Raw genomic sequence first — 23,561 nt, 5'->3', positions numbered from 1 at the left:
AATATTATATAATACTATATTCTCCGCGTCTTCTCATCGCGCATTTAACTAACTAAGTAGCAGCGTGGAATATACAATATGACTACACATAAAGTAATCAACAATGTACATCCAGACATCTGTACAGTCTACACATATCGATCGCTTCCACCCTTTCATCATTCGGAAACGTAAAGCTCTTCTTCTCTCAAAGCAACTATATTCTTGGAAAAAAAACTGAAAAAACGCGCAAGCGCTGAAAGTCTATCTCTTTTTTTTCGCATCATTTACCGCTCAATAGTCTGCGAACGTTTGTGTCACGATCATGTCGCACTCGTTCCGCATGTCTCCTACACGTAACATCGCATACGAGCGAGATAGCGAATATAGTATTCAGTTGAATCGCTGGTTCCTGAGGCCAATCGGCGCCTGGCCCAGCACGTCGAGCAATATCGCGGAAAAAATACTTTCGCGTAGTATCCAATTAATTTGTCACTTACTGATTGCTTTCACGGTGATCCCCTGCGTATTGTACATTATATTCGAGCCAGATGTACACCTGAAACTGAAGGCTTTCGGCCCGATGATACACTGGCTGATGGGCGGCGCGAATTACTGCTCGTTATTATTACGTAGCTATGAGATACGTAAATGCATAAACCACATGTGCGCCGATTGGCGAACCGTAGAGAGAACGTGCGATCGCGAAGTGATGCTGAGAAACGCGAAATTCGGCCGATTCGTGTCCACTTTCTGCGCGGTCTTCATGCAGGGCGGCGTGTGCTCCTACAGTGTCATTACCGCAGTAACGCCGGCGATCGTGCAGATCGGCAATATCACTATAACGATGCACCAACTGCCCTGTCCGTTTTACATGGAACTGGTGGACGCCAGATACAGTCCGATGAACGAGATCGTGCTTGGACTTCAGTTGCTCTCTACCATTATAGTGAATTCCATTACGGTAGGCGCGTGCAGCCTCGCCGCAGTTTTTGCCATGCACGCCTGCGGCCAGCTGAACATCCTGGTGATGAAACTGGACGAACTCGTCGACGGAACAGAAAACAAGCGCGAGACGACGCACCAGAAACTAGTTATTATTGTGGAACATCACCTACGTGTACTGAGGTATAACGTACATTTTAAATCTTGAAACGTAAATAATTCGCATGATTTTAATATATATTTTCGTTGAAATTTAGCACATGCAAATACAATATACACAAGCTATAAAACATCTAAGCAGTCAGTGTGTTATTCGAAGTAATTATTGTAGTATCTTACAATTTTAATTTGTACAAAAGATTTCACAATTAAATTTCCTATCTGTAAAAGAATTCGATGCGTGTCCCGCGCAACTAAAAAGTAATTGTCATTTCACTTTAATTGCAGTTTTGTATCGCAAATAGAAACTGTTATGCATCAGATATGTCTTATTGAGTTGTTGGGGTGCACGACTGATATGTGCATGCTAGGATATTACACGATTACGGTATGCTAACAATTCATACCAAGAAGCCGTAAAAGCTGCAAATTTTGTGCGTTCGATATTATATTACGAGTATTTGTTTTTGACAAACAGCAACATTATTAAGCAATATTAAAATTGCTCTAAGTGACTTTTTAAATATTTTTTTTTTTTTGCATATGTGTTATTTACAGGAATGGGAATTGCACGACACCAAAAACTTGCTTACATATGCTACCATATTTATAGCTATGTCATGCAACGTTTTTATTTTTTGTTACATTGCTGAAATTCTCACAGAACAGGTAGCTGCATTATATACATATGTGTGTATACCTTTAAGTCGCTCCTTTTGTTTATAATATTTTTATACGAAATTATGACATAAAAATGTAGAGACCAAGTATTTGTATAGTGTCGAAAAATAGGCGACATGGTATACATGACAAAGTGGTATCGATTACACCATAAAACTGCACTTGATTTGATTCTCATAATTTCGAGGTCGAATGCCGTTATAAGGATAACTGCCGGAAAAATGATTCAACTATCTATTTCAACTTTTGGAGATGTAAGTCTGTTTGATAACTTGTTATATACAATATACATATATGAATAGTTTTTCTTCAATTTAAAGATAATCTGTCTAGTCTTCTATCAATTTTTAATCTCAAAATTTAATCTCTATTACAAAAAAATGAATAAAAGAAAGGTTATAAAAACTACAACGCAGATATCAAAGAGTAAAAAAATTTTTTTTATTATCAAAAGATACAAAGCATCGAAACGTTTTGACTAAATTCTGGACATTCCTCAATCTGGTAAAATTGTGACCAATAAAGTGATCATGCGTATGGCACAATGTGAAGAAATGACTCGTCGGCGCAACGTGATTCAGCCTTATACTGGCGGCTTACCTAATTAGTTAATTAGAGTAAAAGAGCAAATCTGATCCGGGCATCCGCGCGGATTGTCCGCGCAATTTGTCCGCACTGATTAGATAGCGCTTCCAGTATAAAACCGAATTACGTTACGCCGCCGAGTTTCTGCCGCACATTGATTGTACGTAATTACACTCTAAGGAAAGTCCGAAAGGTCCGGTCGGACCAAAACATTTCATTACTTTGTATCTTTTGATAATAAAAATAGTTGTTTTGCGTTCTGACATCCGCACTGTGATTTTTATAATCTTTCTTCTGTTAATTTTCTTATTACAGAACCATACGTCACTTTATTACTTCTATTTCTTTTTAGTTGATTCAATGTCATATATCGCAACATTTATGTAAATTTATTGGCTATTACACAAAGATTTAAAACTATTATTAAAACAAAATATGTAAATCCATTAACATAGATCTACCAATTATGATTATTTCAGGTAATGAAAACATCGTTTGCATATTTAAATATACTCAGAACAGTTGCAATGTAAAAATTAAATGCATACATCAAATACATAAAAGTTGCCGAAAAAGAATTAAATGTAAATTTACTGAATTTATCAATAATCAATGTAGTGATGTAACTAATTTTTGTAATAAGCGTATTTTTTATCCCTTCTAAAATTTTGTTACACAATATTCTACTAATAACGTAAAATTCACAAAAATAAAGAATATCACACTTCTATTTAATACAGTTAATATTGACAACACTAACTTATTATCAAAGAGAAAGTTATAACTGTCGATTTTACTGCACTCGCTGGTTTGTCATGTTATCCAGCCACGTTTAAATGTTACTGACTCTATTACTTATAAAATATAAACTACGATTTGATGCAACAAGTCCAGCGAACTATAGGTATCGATTGCGTTCTGTCTCAGACAGATCGTGCAACAATTTTTCTCTCTTCTCATATGTCCGCGCAAGCGCTAGTGTAACTATTGCTGCGTTAAGAGACATAGCTGGGGTAGAAGTCTTCAGTACTTGACGTACCTTCCGCGAATTGAAACAACCATGAAACGTGCCTCCGACAGCTCTGTGGTTTATAAACGAGATAGTGACTATAGTCTTCAACTGAACCGCTGGTTCTTGAAACCGATAGGTGCTTGGCCGGAATTATCGACGCACTCCACGACCAGAAATATCCTGATAAATGTCCTGAGAATAATGTGTCATTCTTTAATAGCTTTCGCCGTGATACCTTCTATATTGTATATATTCTTCGAAGAGAAAGACTTCCGCTTGAAGCTCAAGGCAATAGGGCCGACAAGCCACTGTCTCATGGGCGGTATTAATTACTGCTCGCTCTTGTATCATAACAATCGGATAGGCAGATCTATTGAGCACATGGAACTCGATTGGCGTTTGGCAAACAAGGAGCACAATCGAAAAATGATGTTACGAAACGCCAGAGTGGGACGTGTTATAGCGGGCGTTTGTGCGCTAATCATGCAAGGTGGTGTTTTTTGCTACAATCTGGCAAGAGGATTGTCACCGATAATCATGACTATCGGCAACGAGACAATAACGATAGGTCGCTTACCGTGTCCGTCTTTCAACAAAATCGTGGATACTAGATTCAGTCCGGTGTACGAGGTCGTGCTCGTGTTACAGTGCCTCTCGATCGTTGTGGTGAATAATGTTACAGTCAGTGCATGCGGTCTCGCCGCTGTTTTCACGATGCACGCATGCGGTCAGCTCAACGTGGTGATACTACGCCTCGAAGAACTCGTCGATGAAAAACGAGAAGTCCTTCAGTCCTTGAAACTGATGGACATCGTGGAGCGTCATTTGCGAGCGTTGAAGTAAGACGATTCTTAAAAATTATATACACACAAATAATTATGATAATGAATAACACAGTCACGCACATTTTATACAATTTCGCTGGCATTTAGTTGACTTCTTTGAAAATAGACTTTTCATAAAATGGAATATTAGTAATAAAGAACAACTACATTTCTCAAAAAATTAGAGAATTACTTGTTTTTTGCCAAGAAATAAGGCCAATTTTAAATAGTAATCTCATAAATTAAAACAAGCGATCTCGTAATTTTTGTTTAATAGTGTACATATAAAATTATCATCCTTTTGTAAACATGATATATATTACATATTTACAGAATTATAATTTTTATCTCTATAAAATATTTGTATAAGAATATTAAATGTCTTAAATATTACAATTATATATACTGGATGTCCCAATTACAGATTTCTCTCACGTATGGAGGCAATTATGCGTCAAATATGTTTCGTGGAGTTGGTCGGAAGTACATTCAACTTGTGTATGCTAGGATATTATACCATTACGGTACGCTAATAATTTGAGAAGGTGAATATATGATAAATTTTATATGATTTTTTCATCTTTATTTTGATTTCAAATTCTTCCAACTTACATATCCTATGTTTCAGGAATGGCAAGAGGAAAGTATAAATACTATAATAACATATGTTATGGTACTTACAGGGATGATGTTTAATATTTTCATATTCTGCTTCATCGGTGAACTTGTGACAGAGCAGGTAACGTATTTGTCTTTATTTCTTTTTATTCATAAGATTATAACCAAAAAAATTCTTTTTACATGTTTATTCTTTGTTTGATGGATTTTTGAATTTATTCTGCTGATTATTTTATTTATTTACTCTTGACGTAATGGATAATTTTATGACAGTGTAAAAAAGTTGGGGAGGCAGCTTATATGACAAACTGGTATTATTTGCCGCATAAAACTGTTCTTGGTCTAATTTTAATAATTTTGCGCTCGAAAACTGTTATTAAAATCACAGCTGGAAAAATATTTCATATGTCTATTCCAACTTTCGGTGTTGTGAGTATAATGAAAATTATAAGACTATGATTAGAACATATCTTATTATATTTTTTTATTGCTGAAAATATGCAAAAAATATAAGTTAATCAATATTTATATTAAATTATTCCAACATTTTTATATCTATGTTAAAAATTTTAGGTAATTAGAACATCTGTCACGTATTTAAATATGCTTCGAGCTCTGACAATGTAAATATTATATAGCAAAATATAAATATTTCGTAATATTCTACTAAAAAAAGTGAAAAAGTAAAGAGACTTATTTGATTCTCAAATAATTGAAAATATATCTTTATTTTTTTATTTTTTTTTGTATATAGACAATCCTAATAAAATAAAATTCTCAATATATATAATTCATATTTTGTATATATAAATCTTGTTCCTGTAAATTTATAATACGACCATTAAAATTTCTTTAAATAACTCATATCTAAAAATTTCTATATTTTGTTTTGCATCTTGCATATAGTAATTGCTTTAAATTGTGAGAAACAAAATATGATATTTTCAGTAGATCTATTCTATATACGAATGTGACATATCCAACATTTCTGCATAGCTATATAAATAAAGCACTTTATGCATATCCATTTAATATTCAATAATATTTCAAAAAAGAAATCTCTTGCAATCTTTATCGGTTACTCGGAAGTCATTCGTGCAGAAAACTTTACGCACATCATGTACAATGACGGATATACATACTACAGGAAGAGGAAAAGTCGTGCACAAATTTTCCCTTATCTTCTTAGGATTGTCAATATGACTATAAAATGCACCCTTCAACGTGCTGTCCGCTTGACTAGTTTTCTAGTCTCTTTTCCTGAAAGGGAAGTTGTATGCCACGGCGCAGCCGCATTAACTTCCACGCTTTTGCTTTCACGCAAACCTTTCGATAACTGCCGAGTTCTTCTGCTTGCAAGATATATGGAATTGTCATGCAGAAATCGAATCCTGTCGAGACTGTTTACGATTACGACAAGGATATGCAACTAAGCATCCAGCTGGATCGCTGGATATTAAAACCGATCGGTGCTTGGCCAAAATCAGCTGGCTTTTTGTCAATAGAAAAATTTTTGTATTTGTTGGTGAACAGTGGCGCACCCATGGTTAACCCCCCCCTCCCTCCAAAATTAAATTAATATACCTTATTTTTTTATTAACTTAACAGCAAAAAGTAAAAAATCTGTAGTTAAATAAAATGCGTTCAAACATTTGTATTTTTTTGTCTGTTATTAACTATACTCACAATTTTAATAATTCAAAATTCACGCCAATATCCTTGCACACAAATAATTATGATAGCTTCTCCAGCTATACTGCTGTTCGAACGTATATAATATCTACTTTAAGATATTCATATTGTGAAAGGATTTAAATAAGTTACTTAAGAAACATCTAGCAGCCATACATATGTATATATATATAGACAAATTTTCTGATTATTTAAGCATTTCAGTTAATCTGATTATTTAAGAAAACTCGATATCAATTTATAATTATGCTACTATAAAAATAAATTGTATTTTTTATTAAACAATATAACATTTTTATATTTTTCAGTGTGCAGTATAAAATTATCCTGACTTTTAATCATACTGTTTTATTTTGTGTGTGAATTTTAACCCCCCCCCCCCTCCCCTCGAAAAAATATCCTGAGTGCGCCACTGTTGGTGAATATACATATACATTGTATTATACTTATAATATACATATACATTGTATTATACTTTGCATCGGTCTAATTGGCTTCCTTTTCATATCTTCTGCGATCTATATGGTGTTTGAAGTTGAGAATACATACAATACCTTATAACTCTCTGGACCACTAAGTTTTTGTCTGATGGCAACCATCAAATATTCTTTAATGATGTGGCGCGAGAATGATTATTTTACTCTTTTCCCTGACATTTTAATGTTTTTATATTTTGCTACATTGGCAAACTTGTGACCAAACAGGTACAATTTTCATTATTATTTTGTATTTTTGAAGTGCACAATGTTAAATCTCAGAAAAATCTTGCTAATATATTCTTGCAATAAAACAAATATCATACCGAAAGCTTTTACAATAATAATTGATAAATGTTATATAAATGTTATATAAAATTCAATATAGACTTTTTTAAATCTATTTTAGAAATAAACTATTTTTTATGTAAGTGCAAATATATTAATAAATATATAAAAAATAAAAAAAAGATAATTATGTAAGCAGTGTAAAAAAGTTGGAGAAATCTCGATTGGCATTGTCTACCAGGAAGAAAGAGTCTCGCTTTTATACTGGTGAATGCTATGTCCAATTCATCTGTCAAACTTACCGTCGCAAGTCTTATCGAGCTGTTTCTCAATACTTTTGGTGACGTAAGTAACGCAAATTTATTACTAAACTTGCTTACAAGTTGTATAATTTATACTATATTTATACAATAAGTGGTTAATACATCGGTTGCTTATTTGAATATGTTACGTACTTTAATTTCTTAAAAGTTTTTTGGAATGTACAAATTATAGTACCGTGATGGCAAAATATATCTGTTGTGATAAATAATACGGTTAAACTATCAATTTTATTATATATTATAATTTTATTTTATTGTAAACTATTAATTTTAAAATGTATATGTTAATTAATTATCTAATTTTATATGAAGAAAAAAAAAATAAGAAAATACTATTTTAATTTAATAACTCGAAAATATAATATATATCAAATGTTAACACTTATTTAAAAATATAACACGTCTTTTTCATATTTGCCTTTTCCGAAAACTCTGATTGAGTCTATTATATACATAAATTCTCGATTATGATTTTTAAGAATTATTCTAAGATATATGTATACACAAAAATAGTATAAAAATTATTTAAAAATTCGTTATTAATAAAATTGTTTGCTTTAATAAATATAAATGTATGTTAAAAAATACAATCTACGCTAAACAATCTACTCTATATATTAAAACTCTTATTTTTCTTACTAACACATATTTAACTCTTGAAGATTACAACAAAACTTACTTATTGTATAATGTAAAAGACTATATTTCGCGATGATTACGATTCAATATGTTATCATGTAACAATTTATAACTGATAACAATCGTTTGCTCAATTATTTCCTGCTTCTCTTATTTGTACACTGTTTATAATGCTGAGCTTGTATGCAACAAGTTGCGGAAACTATAAGTATTATGTACATACAGCCAATCGACATAGTAGCGTCTTTTCTTTCTTTATATATATATATATATATAAGAAAAGACGCTAACTATGACGGCTGGCTGTACATAATACTTATAGTTCCGCAACTTGTTGCACAGAAATATATATATATATATATATATATATATATATATATATAGCAATACAACATGTGGTCGCGCAGGTGCTGCCGTAACTACTACTTGCCGTTGAAACGCGCAAGCAGTAGTAAAGACCAGTATCTGACGCGCCTTACGTGACTCTAATATGAAGCATTTCTTTCGCGAAACAGGAGTAGATGTTTACAGACAACATAATGATCATAGTCTCCAATTGAATCCTTAGATTTAGAAGCCAATAGGTACTTGGCCGGATTTACCCACGAGCTCGGCTATTGAGAAGATTTTGTCAAAGATTCTGAGATTAACTGAATGTTTCTCATGAGTGGTATTAATTATTGTTCACTGCAATATTAAAAGAACAAAATACTTACGTCTATCGAACATGTGGAGACTGATTGGCGAATGGCAAAGAGAGAACACGATCGTAAAATAATGTTGAGGAACGCTAGATTGAAACGCGTTACAGCGGACGTTTGTGAACTGATTATGCAGAGTGGCATTTTTTCTTATAACATTGTAAGAAAAACATCGCCGATACTCGTACTTATTGGTAACGTCTCAATAAATCGCTTATCGTGCTCGTCTTTCAACAAAATCGTAGACACCAGATCAACAGATTCAAATCACAAGATCGTGTTCACGCTACAATGCATCTCGAGTATTGTGGTGAATAATATCACGGTTGGTGCGTGCGGTTTGGCGGCAGTCTTTGCGATGCATGCCTGCACGCCTTCAGCTCAGTGTAGTTATGTTGCAACTCGAAGAACTCGTTATGAAGAAAGACAATACTATATCATTCAAAGGAAACTAGCGAATCTCAGAGAATATCATCTAAGATAAGATTAATTTACAATTTATTATCATCTAAATTTATAATTAATATAAAAAATATACATATCGCACACCCGCAAAAAATCAATTCATAATATTGTTAATAGAAAACGTTATTATTAACGCAATTCCTTCTTTCCTTTCTCCAACAATTTGATATTTTTTATTTGTTACATTTCTTACAGGTGTGCGATATATAAATGATCAAATTTAATTTCAAATATCTAATTTTCTGCAAGATATTACTTTGCAAGACTTTATAACATTAAAATAATTTCGAATATTTTTTTGCAAGTCTGATATTTAATTGAAAAAAAAACATAATTATTTTTAATAATAAATTAATCGAGTAGAAGTATTGAACTTTTTGAGAAATTGTTAAGTGTGTCAACTTCAGATTTCTTTCATATATGAAAATAATTAAATACATTTTGTGGATTTAGTCGGATGTACATTCAACTTATGTATGCTAGGATATTACACCATTATGGTGCGCTTAAAAACTGTTTTTTTTTTCAGGAATGGCACGAGAAAAGTATGAATGCTTTAATAACGTACCTTATAGTATTAACATCAATGATGTTCAACATTTTCATATTTTGCTACATCGGTGATTTGGTTACGGAACAGGTAAACTAATTGTGTTTATATTTCTGACAGTTTTAAATTCTTTATTTTTAATTAAATTAATCTAAAAAAATCTTGGTTTAAAAAAATCTAATTTTGCAACAGTGCGAAAAAGTCAGTGAAGCAATTTATATGACAAATTAATATAAATTACCGCGTGAAATTGTGCTTGGTCCAATTTTAATAATTATGCGGTCGAGTTATCAAAATTACTGCTGGAAAAATATTTCATGTCAACTTCAACTTTTGGTGATTTAAATATTATAGACGAGTGTTTATATATATATATTGTATTATAACTTTAGAAAATTATTATGTAATGCTAAATATATAATATTATATAAAAAATTATAACTTAATTGTAACCAAAAATTTTAGCTAAAAATACTAACTTGTCAATTTCTTATTTATCTTTTATCTTACTCACGTGCTTTTTTTGACATAAAATCTGTTTTTAGCATAAAAACAGCAATCTTCTAAACAATATAAAATATCGCATACTTAATTCTACAATGCTGTACGACTTGTAAAGCAGAATGCACACGTCAGTTCAGACATTTCCTATGTCCATAGTTGCAATCGGCGGTGCAACAAGTAGCGATTATCGATTAACACAATGTTCCGCCTCTTCGCGGAAACCTCTCTAAATGCAGACCTGCGCAATTGCTACACTGACTTTTCCGCTTGCCACTCCATGAAAAGACACGGTAGCAAAAATATTCAGTATCTCACGCGCTATCACAGAACGATCACATGATATCACCATCTAATAAGCCAATGTCGGCTTTACATCATCGTAATGAGTACCACGAATACAGTCTTCAGCTGAATCGCTGGTTCTTGAGACCGATCGGCGTCTGGCCGCAATTACATTCTAACACTACTGCCGAGAGACTTTTGTCGAAGATTATTCAGATAACATGCTATACTCTCATAGCTTTTACAGTCTTTCCTTGCATGCTATACTTCTATTTCGAGGAACAAGATCTCGATATTAAAATGGATTCGGTGGGTCCCGTAAGTCACTGGATTATGAGCGGAATGAATTATTCCTCTCTGCTGTGGCGGAACAAAGACATACGTCGTTGCATCGAACATATAAAGAGCGATTGGTGCATGGTGAGCAAAGTCGAGGATCGCGAGTTGATGCTAAAATATGCCAAGTTCGGCCGATTTGTAGCAGGATTCTGCGCCATGTTTATGCATTGCGGTGTGTTCTCGTACAGTGTCGTGTACAGTCTGTCGCCGATAACCATTGTGATTGGCAACCAAAGCGTTTCGATGCGACGATTACCTTGCCCGTTTTACAGCAAGCTTTTGGATACTAACCACGATCCGGCGAATCACATTGTACTGGCCACACAATTTCTGTCCGGTTTTATAGCTAATTCTATCACGGTCGGTGCGTGCAGTCTCGCTGCGGTTTTCGCGACGCACGCGTGTGGACAATTCGCCGTGCTCTATTCACACTTGAATAAATTGGTCGAAAAGGAAGAAAAGCTGTCTGCCGAACATAAGCTGGCTAATATAGTCGAACATCACCTACGTGTTTTAAAGTAAAGTATTATATTTTAAGTGTTAATTTAAGAAATTCAATTTGTGAAAAATTTTGATTTTAATTTGTGAATATACGCATATCAAGTAAACTTACTTAAAATTTAGATACGTAACATAATATTTCTAGTTTTCTATCATGCTTTGAAAAAATTATGAATCAAATTTGCATGGTGGAATTAATCGGATGCACATTAAATTTGTGTTTACTTGGCTTCTGTTCCATTAAGGTATGATAATTAAAATTATATTATTAACATTAAAACTTTTGTAAAATATAATATGTATTTTTTTATATAATTTATGTCTTATATCTTCAAAAACTATTTGCTTTTGCGGAGCACTCCATTTTGTAATTTCAGGAGTGGAAAGCGAGAAACACGAAGACTTTAACAACATATGGTATTTTGTTTGTATCCTTATCTTTTAATATTTTCATATTTTGTTACATCGGTGAATTAATTACTGAACAGGTAACATACACGTAACGTATATCTCGTAATTTAATTATATAACAATTTTTTTACTAATAAAAATTTCTAAAATATCATTAATTTACACAATCCACGGACAAATATTTTTATCGCATTTATAAAATTAACTACAGTGTAAAAAAGTCGGAGAAGCGGCTTATTTTACTGATTGGTATCATTTACCTCATAAAACTGCTCTGGGCATGGTGTTAATAATATCAAGATCCAGTGCGGCAATAAAAATTACTGCTGGTAAATTGGTTCAACTCTCTTTAGTGACATTTGGTGATGTGAGTATAAATTTTGACAACACAAATATTTTCATCTGAAAATAAAATTTTATTATTTCTCGTACATTTTATTATTTACACTTTTGTATGATACACTTATTATTGATTTTCTTCAATTTCTAAGAAATTTTTATGTATAATGTTTTTTTTTTAAATCTATCAAAAATAACACCTCTATATTACAAAATTGATTTTTATATTTTTATTATTTTATCTATATTATTCCACTTTCAGGTGATTAAAACATCTGCAGCATATCTCAATATACTTCGTACGTTAACTATGTAACATAAAATAGACATGAATTAATTTATATGCAATAATAAATAATTTCATAGCTTTTAATAACAACATTTTCTTTATTGATAATAATATAGCCTGATATAAAAATTGTTATATAAAAAATTAAACCATACGAAAGCTACGTATAAATACATGAATACATTACTCTTCGCATTTCAAAACTCATAAATTAAAATTGCCGTTTTATCTTTTTCTCTTTTTTGCAGTTCTTCGTTCGACGCACGCATCGAAAGTAACGAAAATTATGGAAATTATTAATTCTGTGCAACAAGTTATAACTGACAGTGCACTTTTTTTAACAGATTCAGTCAATTTGTGCTTCTATTACTTATATGCTATATATTACACGAAGTTTCTCTATGCAACAAGTTGCAGAAGCTATAGGCTATTATTCAGTCGACATAGCACAGTGTCCCTGTTCTCTTCAAGAATAAACTGTATATCCACGCAAACATAATCGTAACTACTGCTTGCCATTAAAATCTGCAGTCAGTAGTAAAAATCAGAATCTGACGTGTCTTCTATGAATCGAATGCAATGCATTCTTCTCGCAAATCCAGAATAAATGTTTACAGGCAATCTAATAATTATAATTTTTAGTTCTGTTATTAGTTGTTGAAGTTGATAGTTGCCTGATCGGAATTAAAATTTTAAAATTTAAAATCAAAGATGTTAAAATTAGAGTCGCAATATATTATTCTCTTTATGAATCATTGGTTTATGATTTTTAATTATTGTACGATTTTTTTTTCAACAAGTGCATTGGTAATGCTAAGAAATTGAACTATTGTGTAAATTTCAATAGAGGTGACATAAAGTTTTTATTTATTTGTATACAAATCATCTGATTATTAAAGAAAATAGACAAAACAATTTATTTGCAGCTGTATTTTCAAATATAAAATCTATAAAAAATGTCACACTTTCTTTTGATATTAAACGTTTCTAAATTACAAGAAATGATACTTTATTAATCTCAATATAATTCTGCATTTGTTTGAATAAAATGCAATTTATTTAATAAAATGCGAAATGCAAATAAAATTCTATATATGTTACATGTAATAAGTAGTCGACATAGATTTTTCTCAGCCCAACGAGTAGCAGTAATCTACGATTCAGCGTATAAGTTACACGTTTGTAACAATATAATCAAAGCAGCGAGTCTGACGACATTCGTTAATCGATTAGATTTCCTTCGTAGCGGACTATCTTTTACTTTCGCGCAGACGCCATAGTGACTACTAGGTGCGCTTGTAATACTCGACTAGTAGCCATTATACCGTCGCTTAGTCACCATGTGTCAATCGGTGACTAAAGATTTGCACGATCACAGTGTGCAGTTAAATCGTTGGTTCCTAAAGCCAATAGGCGCGTGGCCGCAATTCTCCACGATTTCGAGTAGGGAAAAAGCCCTGTCTCGCATTGTAATATTCACTTGCTACTCGTTGATAGCTTTCACCGTAGTACCTTGCGTGTTGAACATCTTCTTCGAGGAAAGAGATATTGAACTGAAACTTCGAGCGATCGGTCCGTTGAGTCATTGGTTGATGGGCGGGATGAATTATAGCTCCTTGCTATTACATAGCACTGATATACGCCAATGCGTGCGGCACATGGAAATGGACTGGCGGATCATTAAACGATCGCAAGATCGCGAAATCATGGCGAGGAACGCGAAGCTGGGTCGATTTGTGGCAGGCTTCTGCGCAATATTCATGCACAGCGGCGTGTTCTCCTACAGCATTGTGTCCGGAATGACGACTGTGTCAGTGTCGATTGGAGTTAATCGGAGTGTCTCGATGCTCCAATTGCCGTGTCCCTCATATAGTAAATTTGTAGATGCCAGATTCAGTCCGGCTAACGAGATTGTTCTAGTGATGCAGTTGCTTTCGTGTTTCATAGTAAATTCCACTACGGTCGGCGCTTGCAGCCTAGCCGCTGTTTTCGCTATGCATGCATGCGGCCAATTGGATATTTTAACTTTGCGTTTAGACAAGCTTGTAGAAGGTGAAGGTGCAAAAGAAAACAAGTCAGCTCAGAAAAGATTGGCCGATATCGTAAACCACCACTTGCGCGTTTTAAGGTAACATTAAATTTATTTATTTGATAAAAAATATAATTTTAAACGTCTAATTAAAACTTTTAATTATATTTGATTGGAATAATACTTGGACCAAAAGCTGTTCGGATTAAAGAAACTAAATATTAAATTTGAATATTATGTTGTGTACAATAAACGTTCGCGATATGTTGAGTGTGTCAACAATGTTTTTTTACGAGGCTGCATTAATTGCGCTCAATTAATGTTACTTTTCGGTCTCCATCAATCACAAAGAACCTTCTTAAGCGTGGCTTATCTTTTCAAGAAAAGTATCCAGCTTGGAACTTGAAAAATCATATTTAGTACATTAAAATACTATTATATATACACATCATACAAATACACAAAAAATTTTTTTATTATTTTAGAGATTTTGATTATAAGATTTTAATTTTTATATAGGTTTATAGCGCGCATCGAAGACATTATGCACCAAATATGCCTGATAGAATTAGTGGGATGTACATTTAACTTATGTATGCTTGGATATTACTCCATTACGGTACGCTAATCATCTTAAAAGGTGAATATGTAGCCTAAATTAACATGTAACAGTATTTTTTAGTAATATGTTAAATAGCTTGTATTTAAAAAATATTCCCAAGATAAAGTCAAAAAAGTAAAAAATAAAAAATTAGCAATTTTTTTAGTGGTGGAATAAAATTGATACAAAGAGCATAGCAGCATATATTATCGTGTATATATCCATGAGTTTCAATATTTTTATATTTTGCTACATAGGTGAAACTCTAACACAACAGGTAAAAATATATCAATACAAGCATGAATTTCGACAGACTGTAGTATAAAAATCAACTTACATATCTGTAACAGAATAATGTTTATTAGTGTAAAAAAATTGGTGAAACGGCGTATATGATCGACTGGTATCGTTTACCTCATAAAACAGCCCTTGGCTTGATCTTGATTATATCAAGATCGAGCGCCGTGATTAAAATAACTGCTGGAAAATTAATACAACTTTCTATTGCGACATTCAGTGATGTGAGTATTAACAGATACTTTTCAGTAATAATTTTTATAAGTAATTATTATTATTTCAGGTTATTAAAACGTCTCTCATTTATCTAAATATGTTGCGAACTGTTACAACGTAAGCATGTAAATAATCCAAGATATTTTTCATATTTATCTCATTTACTTGTATAGCATCTTTAAAATAAAAGTAAACATAATAGTAAAATACAAACATTTACACTTAATTAAATTATATAAATATTTATATAGAGTGACGTATAGTTCTATAACAAAACAAAAACAAAAAAAAGGGGGGACTACAAGAAAAAAACAGAAAAAAAAGACTACAAGACTATACTAAATAAAGAGCTTGATCGGTCCAGGCGTTACTCAGAACTCATAATTTGCTATATTCTCAAAAAACCGATTCGTGTATGTAAAACATAAATGTCTCAATAACGGACATTTAAAAGATATTATTAAAATAATACTCGTGTTAACATAAAGCAAATAGAGCAAGAGCCGGATCGAGTTGCTCAAAAAATCATTTTTTATTACAAATTATTACATGCGTTTCGGCCAAGGAATGTGGCCATCTTCAGTGTAAAATTGACAACAAAAAAATTTTTAGTACATAAGTAGAGAAGCGTTGTTAAGAACCATTAATATACAAACGCTCTCCAAACGTAGTTTTTGATTTAGGAAATGCATCCTGTTAATGTGGAACGAAAAACACGAATTAGGAGTATTCTCAAAGCTCAAACAAATTTCTTTTGAAAAAATTATGTATATAAATATCTCTGATACTACGATTCGTACATTATTTGTAGTTAGTCTTATTATATATGTGCAGGGATCATCGATATTTTCAGTAATAATTACAGCTTTGATTAACAATTACTTAGATAATCAATAATTAAACTCGAAAATTATTTGATTACTCGATTAACCAATAATCAAACTCGAAAATTATTTGATTACTTTATCAAGCAGTAATCAAAAAATAAAATTTTTGATTACTCGATTAATCGGTAATCAAACTAAAAAATTATTTGATTACTTTATCAATCAGTAATCAGAAAATAAAATTTTTGATTACTCGATTAATCGGTAATCAAACTCGAAAATTATTTGATTACTTTATCAATCAATAATTAAAAAATAAAATTTTTGATTACTTGATTAATCGGTAATCAAACTCGTAAATTATTTGATTACTTTATCAATCAGTAATCAGAAAATAAAATTTTTTATTACTCGATTAATCGGTAATCAAACTCGAAAATTATTTGATTACTTTATCAATCAGTAATCAGAAAATAAAATTTTTGATTACTTGATTAATCGGTAATCAGAAGGAAATAATTTCAATTACTTGATTACTCAATAATCGAGGTCTGATGTTGAGTAATTTTTATTTTTTACGTTCTCCCAAAGATACAATTCGCTTTTGACAGTACTCTTTTTTCAAAATTGTCATCTGTCAGCCGATTAAATTTTGCAGCATCAAACATGGTGGCAACTAAACATTCTTTCGACTGGAGCCGTATGCTTATAAATTAACTAAAATAATCAAGAAACATCAGACCTCGATTATTGAGTAATCAAGTAATTGAAATTATTTCCTTCTGATTACCGATTAATCAAGTAATTAAAATTTTATTTTCTAATTACTGATTGATAAAGTAATCAAATAATTTTCGAGTTTGATTACCGATTAATCGAGTAATCAAAAATTTTATTTTCTGATTACTGATTGATAAAATAATCAAATAATTTTCGAGTTTGATTACCAATTAATCGAGTAATCAAAAATTTTATTTTCTGATTACTGCTTGATAAAGTAATCAAATAATTTTCGAGTTTGATTATTGGTTAATCGAGTAATCGGAAAATATTTTTCTGTGATAAATAATTAATTAAATAATTAAATAATATTAATTTATTATTAATTTTTTGCCGATCTCTGCCGACATCCGTGCTTTGGTTCTTATAGCCTTTTTTCTGTTAATTTATTTTTGCTGTTATATAATAACACGTTATGCTATTAATTATGATAATTTCGCTATATTTTAGTTGATTTTAAACATTTATTTGATATATTGATATATGTACTGATGATTATGAAAGTGAAGCGCTCATATATTTTTGATATCTCAAATGACTTATTGTTAGATTGTTTTGAAAATTAATGATAAATCTTAAAAATTACTTAGAACAAAAAATATCAAATTTTATTCAAAAACAAATTAAAGATAAGCATATCTACAATATTTACACTTTATAGTAACGCGCAACGCGAATTAATCAATTAAAACACAGAAAAGAGGCCTCAAAAGTAAATAACATACCTCTTTTAAGAACAATTATGTGAATACATTTTCAACAATATTCTAGTTTTCTTATTCTCCAATAGCAGAATTTCCAATTCTGAAATCTCGAGAGCTTCAAAATATTCATTATATCATAAAATAGAAATTTGCCAGAGAGCGAGTGATTTAGACCACTGTCAAAATAAACATGAACTAAATTCTGTTTAACAATACAATTACCAATACCATTAAGCGGTTCAATTTTCAACTATTTTTCAACAATAGCTCCACATTATTATAATGTAGACGTATCTAATACAGAATATAATAATATAATACATTCAATTTCTGAAGGTTTTTTATTTATTGTCAGTCTGCTTTCATAATTACTGGCACGTATAATTTGCTATCTGCAATTATATGAATATAAATTGAATATCTAGTGTAGCAAAGTCGGACATACTACGTATAAAATCGAATGGTACAAATTGCCGGGAAAGACAGCTCTTGATCTTATGTTGATGATTACTATGTCTCGTTATCCAATACAAATTACCGCTGGGAAATTAATAAATCTCTCTTTTGCTAATTTTGGCAACGTAAGTACAATTTATCATTGAGTTTATAATATAAAGTTATATAGAATGTAGTTTATGTAAAGAGTTACAATATATAAAAGCGTAATTGACACATTCTAGACAGCGAATAGTAAAACTCAAATAAGTATAAAAATTTATATCTAACACTCAGATAGTAATACAAATATTCCTTGTACCGCACTTTATAGGTTTTAAAAACTTCGCTTGCATATATGAACTTACTTCGAACTGCCATTTAATATATGCGAAATTATATATAGCCGTTCACACTGTCTCTAATCAAAAAGCAATTTACGATGAATAAACATTTTTAAAATAAAAATATACGTATATTTAATAAATCATTTAATGATAAATAATACTAAAATGATACTGCATATCACAAATTATAATATACATACATTTTTTAATTAAAAATGTAAGATTTGTTAAAAATAATTTAGAGATGTTTCATTTTGTTATTTGCATGTCTTCAGAAGATAATTATAATATAACTCATATAATTTAAAAGATAATATATTTATTTATAAAAAATTTCTAAAGCAATATTTTTTAATTTAATATTTAAAGTTCCAAAAATTTGCTTGTTTTAAAATATAACATTTATCTTTCACTTTTTCACGATTTTCTATTTTCAGTACTAATTAGATTTTATTATTTGCTTAAAAAAAAAGAATTTGGTCAGTCAAGTGAAAAAAATATGCGGAAATAACACAATTATAGTTTTAGATTCTTTAGAAATACTTTCCTTACATAGTTACGGTAACTTGCAACTGTGTTACAGTAACTTGCAACTGTATCAATACTATCCTGCGACAAAATTGATTTTTCTAACGCGCACGCATACTATCTTTCTCCCTTTCTGTCTATACTTTGTTGAAAGCACCTGCAGTGATGCGCAATTCTTTTTACTGTCACTGCAATCGACAGTACCAGTCGCTTACGCGCTTTTAAAACGATAGTATGGCCAAGATTGTTAATATCCTCTGGTCAAATGTGAACTGCGAGAGAAACCTAATCAACGCATTAATGTGGAATCGATGGATTTTGAGAGTCCTTGGAATTTGGTGTATTCAGACACTTCGACAATTGAAAAAATTCTGGTGACAATTTCGTTTTCCTCATGCTGGTCAGCACTCAGTTTTCTTCTAATTCCAATGGCTATCTACACTCTCTCAGATCAGAGTGTCATAAACGATAAAGTAAAGTTGCTGGATCCGCTAGGCTATGTAGTCACGTCAATGCTAAAATATTTTTTCCTGATAGTTCGTTATAAGAATATTTGGCAATGTATCCGCATTTTGAGTATCGATTGGCGCGTGATTCAGCAAGATCATCGGAAAATTATGATGAGAAATGCGGCAAAAGGCATGTGCTATCCAAATTCTGTATAGTGTTTATGTATAGCAGAGGCTTGTCTTATCACACTGTGATGCCGACTTTTATCGCAAAGACCCAACGGCTAGCAAAATGTCATTGTCGGCCCGGTGGCTTATCCTAGTTTTGATATCATTTTCAATTTGCATTTCACGCCAGCTTATGTGTTCGTCTTTTGCGCGCAATGCTTTTCCGGGATTGTCATGTTTAACGTCACCACGGCGGTGTGCTTGACAGCTATGTCCGTGGCTCGTGTCTGTAGCCAGATCGGAATCGTGATGGCTCGTGTGGAAACTTCGTGAAGAACGTACAAAACAATAAGTTCCGAGCAACATATAGCACTCATTGTGAAACATCATGTGCATACATTGAGTTGAGTGCCTTCTTGGCAACCTGTTGCATATCATTGCTGAAAGAACTAACTGTGCTATCGATTGTGACTGTGTAAGCAGTTAAAGATACGTCAGTAGTAGATTACTAAAATACACATATGTATATAAAGAAAAATAGAAAAAATCTTAACTTTAGAAATGTAGAGAAATTTAAAAATGTATGTAAATAAATTTAGATTCTATTAGCTGCATTCATTAATTATTATAGAAAATAGATAAAGAAAAATTATAGCTTCCTGTAAAAAATTAGCTCTTTTTAATTCATTAAATGGGATAATATTTATACTAGAAGATTTTGCAGATTGCATAGCAATTCTGACATATTTCTTTCATTGCTATCGTTTGTCTTTAACATTTTTATGTTTTGCTATATCGGTGAACAGCTAACAGAACAAGTGCTTATTTTTCAACTTTTAATAGCAGAGAAAAATAGATTATAATGTTGCTTATTATGAAAATTTGTGTAATGTATAAAAATCACACACATACACATATATATAAAATACATAAATCACATATATGTATGTACCATGCAAATATGTAAAGTTAAATATTTAATGTAATAAAGTCGGACACACTTCATATAAAATCGAATGGTATCATTTACGAGAAAAAATTGCACTCGATCTTACATTAATGATCAGTATGTCCCATCATCCAATAAAAATTACGGCAGGGAAATTAATTAATCTATCCTTCTCTAGTTTTGGCAACGTAAGTACGATTTATTGTAACGTAGAAGACGGAAAGGTACGTTCGAAAATTATTACGACATATTTATTATAATTATAGATTTTAAAAATTTCAGTCGCATACTTAAATTTATATCGAACTATCGTTTACGAATGAAACTCATTGATTACATGAGCATCAAATTGAGTGTTTATCAAACGAGTTTATGGCATTGCAAATATAAATTTTCATGTAAGTATATTTTAACAAAAATATTTCTTTTTAGACATATTCGTAACAAGAAAATTATAATGTAATAATATCAAATATATATATAACAGAAAAGATCAAATAAATTAATAATAATATATTTAAGTATCGTCTTAATATCTTTTTCATTTTATATTCACAATCATTTTTAACGTACTCAAATTTAATTCAAAATCACATTTTTATTTTTCAAAAATAAATGTGTGCACAACAGTTGCAGTCGACTGATACTGGCAGAAGTGGGCAATGTTAGAATTCTACTACCGATGCGATAATGATCACGATGATCACGATCACTGCGCCAGACTTATCATCCCAATATTAATATTGGCATGCAGTATTCCGTCACATCAAAAGTTATATAGCGAACATCGAGCCGACACTGTACTGATTACGAATCCCTACCTGAGACATCAATATCAAATTTCTATATATTCTTTTCTCAATTTGTGTTGTTGATGCATTATCCACAAACCTCACATACATCACATACAATTAATTAAACAACTCCTCTTCGTTTATGTTTCGTAAAAGATATGATAAGCAATTTACCACTTTAGCTTGCAGAGAGAAATCAAAAATATAAACTACAAATAGTTTTTCCATTTCATCCAAACTATTCATTAACATATTTGGTTTCTCAAATAACTCATTGGATTCGGCTAAGTTAGAGCAAAATGTTAAAATGCTCTTTTGCTTTTCAACAGCCAAGTTTGTAAGATATAACTTGCACGATCACTTCCTGATTAATTGCACACACACACGATCTGTCAGAATGACAGCAGACGAATGCCTGCAATGCTAGCACAAGCGCATGTCAGGCAACCTTGAAATCAATACCGCGTGTTCACCGCGGATAGTCTTCAACTGATAGTAGTGCACACGGTAGTAATAAACATGTCAAGTGTGCACGACGAACACGCGACGTCGCAAAACTCTAGCTATCAGCAAGATATTCGATATATCTTTAAGCTGAACAGTTGGATCCTAGGTTCACTCGGCATCTGGCCAATTGTAATCAGAGGAATCGGGCAATACGCATCTAAAATCGTGATAGTAATCTTCAATCTAGCATTAAGCTTCGCGATAGTGCCTTGCGCTCTACATATCATCTACGACGAGAAGGACATCACCATGAGACTGAAGCTGTGCGGTCTTTTAGTCTTCTGCCTCACCGCAATGACGAAGTATTGCATCCTCGCGATACGTCGTCCTAAAATACTGCGCTGCATCGAATACGTAAAAAGTGATTGGTGGCAGGTCGGTATAAACACGGAGCACGTGCAAAATTCATTATAAGATACTAAGAATCGGATTAAATAAGATGAAACAATAATGTGAATGAAGTAATTCCGCCTTTTTTTCAAATAATTCGATCTTTTAGAGTTTAGATTCTTAGTGCATCTGTTTTATGTAATTATACAGTGTGATAATTATATCATATTTAACATTGAGTAGTAAAAATTGAAGATACGGTTAATTAATTTCGTTTTCTTTTGTTAAAATGTAGATTTGTAAAGAAAAAGATTAGTGTGTTAAGTTAGCAAATAATGATTACTACATTTCGTCTGTCGGTAAATAAAAGATACTGATAATACAGGTGACATTTAGGACTGATCGTGAACTGATGCTAAAGTACGCTACCACCGGTCGCAATTTAACGATAATCGGCGTGTCTTTCATGTACATCGCCGGCATCGTTTATCATATGATTCTGCCGTTTTGTTCGGAACATAAAATAAACAATCAAACCATCAGACCACTCGTGTATCCGGTTTATAGTAAATTTTATCAGTCTCAAATTAGCCCAATATACGAACTCGTATACGTAGCGCATTGCATGTGTGGATACACTACATGTTCGGTAACAGCCGGTACGTGCGGATTAGCCGCTCTGTTCACTACTCACGCCTGCGGCCAGATCCAAATGATTATAGCACGATTGAAAAATCTCTTAGACGGTGACAAGTTCGAGCAAACCCTCAACGTTCAACAACGAATCGCTGCCATTGTGAAGGGCCACGTTCGAGTAATAAGGTGTGTAATACCTTTAAAATTGTTGTATATATAAAAATTGAAAAATACACTTTGTATCAATTTGATCCTAAAATAATTTTTAAAAAATCAGGATTATTTAATAATATACTAACAATTTCATTTTCATATAGTGCAGTCTATAGTTCCATATACACATAATTATTTTAGCAAAAAAA

The 23,561-nt window shown here is 31.7% G+C and overlaps 5 protein-coding genes, 1 long non-coding RNA gene and 2 pseudogenes across 7 annotated transcripts in view; 7 read left to right on the top strand and 1 right to left on the bottom strand.

The window, feature by feature from the left end:
• The first annotated feature begins 224 nt into the window (after positions 1 to 224).
• Positions 225 to 2,979, top strand: LOC105676646 (odorant receptor 10-like). The gene is made up of 5 exons (XM_012374693.2): positions 225 to 1,107; positions 1,372 to 1,471; positions 1,642 to 1,752; positions 1,863 to 2,018; positions 2,829 to 2,979. The coding sequence occupies exons 1-5, from the start codon at positions 305 to 307 to the stop codon at positions 2,880 to 2,882; spliced, it is 1,224 nt and encodes a 407-aa protein (XP_012230116.2). The 5' UTR covers positions 225 to 304; the 3' UTR covers positions 2,883 to 2,979.
• Positions 2,980 to 3,113: 134 nt separating this feature from the next.
• On the top strand, positions 3,114 to 5,558 carry LOC105676645 (odorant receptor 82a-like). The gene is made up of 5 exons (XM_067358046.1): positions 3,114 to 4,200; positions 4,610 to 4,709; positions 4,814 to 4,924; positions 5,077 to 5,232; positions 5,377 to 5,558. Exons 1-5 carry the CDS (start codon positions 3,410 to 3,412, stop codon positions 5,428 to 5,430), a joined length of 1,212 nt encoding a protein of 403 aa, XP_067214147.1. The 5' UTR covers positions 3,114 to 3,409; the 3' UTR covers positions 5,431 to 5,558.
• A 1,175-nt stretch (positions 5,559 to 6,733) lies between these two features.
• Positions 6,734 to 9,583, top strand: LOC137000768 (uncharacterized; annotated as a pseudogene).
• Positions 9,584 to 9,878: 295 nt separating this feature from the next.
• Positions 9,879 to 13,032, top strand: LOC105676665 (odorant receptor 10-like). Its single transcript, XM_012374715.2, has 5 exons — positions 9,879 to 11,580; positions 11,709 to 11,808; positions 11,941 to 12,051; positions 12,186 to 12,341; positions 12,576 to 13,032. Exons 1-5 carry the CDS (start codon positions 10,778 to 10,780, stop codon positions 12,627 to 12,629), a joined length of 1,224 nt encoding a protein of 407 aa, XP_012230138.1. The 5' UTR covers positions 9,879 to 10,777; the 3' UTR covers positions 12,630 to 13,032.
• The window catches only part of LOC137000776 (uncharacterized), a 23,781-nt gene continuing 12,415 nt past the window's right edge, over positions 12,196 to 23,561 (bottom strand). Inside the window, exon 2 of the long non-coding RNA XR_010890966.1 lies at positions 12,196 to 12,376. This is a non-coding gene — a long non-coding RNA (uncharacterized lncRNA). The remainder of the gene's footprint in view (positions 12,377 to 23,561) is intronic.
• Positions 13,943 to 16,807, top strand: LOC105676666 (odorant receptor 10-like). Of its 2 annotated transcripts, XM_012374716.2 has the most exons (5): positions 13,943 to 14,730; positions 15,151 to 15,250; positions 15,399 to 15,509; positions 15,598 to 15,753; positions 15,813 to 16,807. In XM_012374716.2, the coding sequence occupies exons 1-5, from the start codon at positions 13,943 to 13,945 to the stop codon at positions 15,864 to 15,866; spliced, it is 1,209 nt and encodes a 402-aa protein (XP_012230139.1). In that variant the 3' UTR covers positions 15,867 to 16,807. The 2 variants fall into 2 exon arrangements, with proteins under 2 accessions (XP_012230139.1, XP_067214050.1); XM_067357949.1 differs by having other exon boundaries at positions 15,598 to 15,877.
• LOC137000765 (uncharacterized) lies at positions 18,682 to 21,815 on the top strand (annotated as a pseudogene).
• LOC105676643 (odorant receptor 4-like) overlaps positions 22,004 to 23,561 on the top strand; it is a 3,059-nt gene continuing 1,501 nt past the window's right edge. Inside the window, exons 1-2 of the mRNA XM_067358035.1 lie at positions 22,004 to 22,608; positions 22,949 to 23,385. Of these exons, the coding sequence (XP_067214136.1) occupies positions 22,246 to 22,608; positions 22,949 to 23,385 (800 nt within the window). The 5' untranslated portion in view covers positions 22,004 to 22,245. The remainder of the gene's footprint in view (positions 22,609 to 22,948; positions 23,386 to 23,561) is intronic.

This window comes from Linepithema humile, chromosome 1 (assembly GCF_040581485.1).
Source record: "Linepithema humile isolate Giens D197 chromosome 1, Lhum_UNIL_v1.0, whole genome shotgun sequence".
Taxonomy (NCBI): domain Eukaryota; kingdom Metazoa; phylum Arthropoda; class Insecta; order Hymenoptera; family Formicidae; genus Linepithema; species Linepithema humile.
The sequence above is the reverse complement of the archived record's forward strand: the minus strand, read 5'-3'. Positions and strand labels throughout refer to the sequence as shown.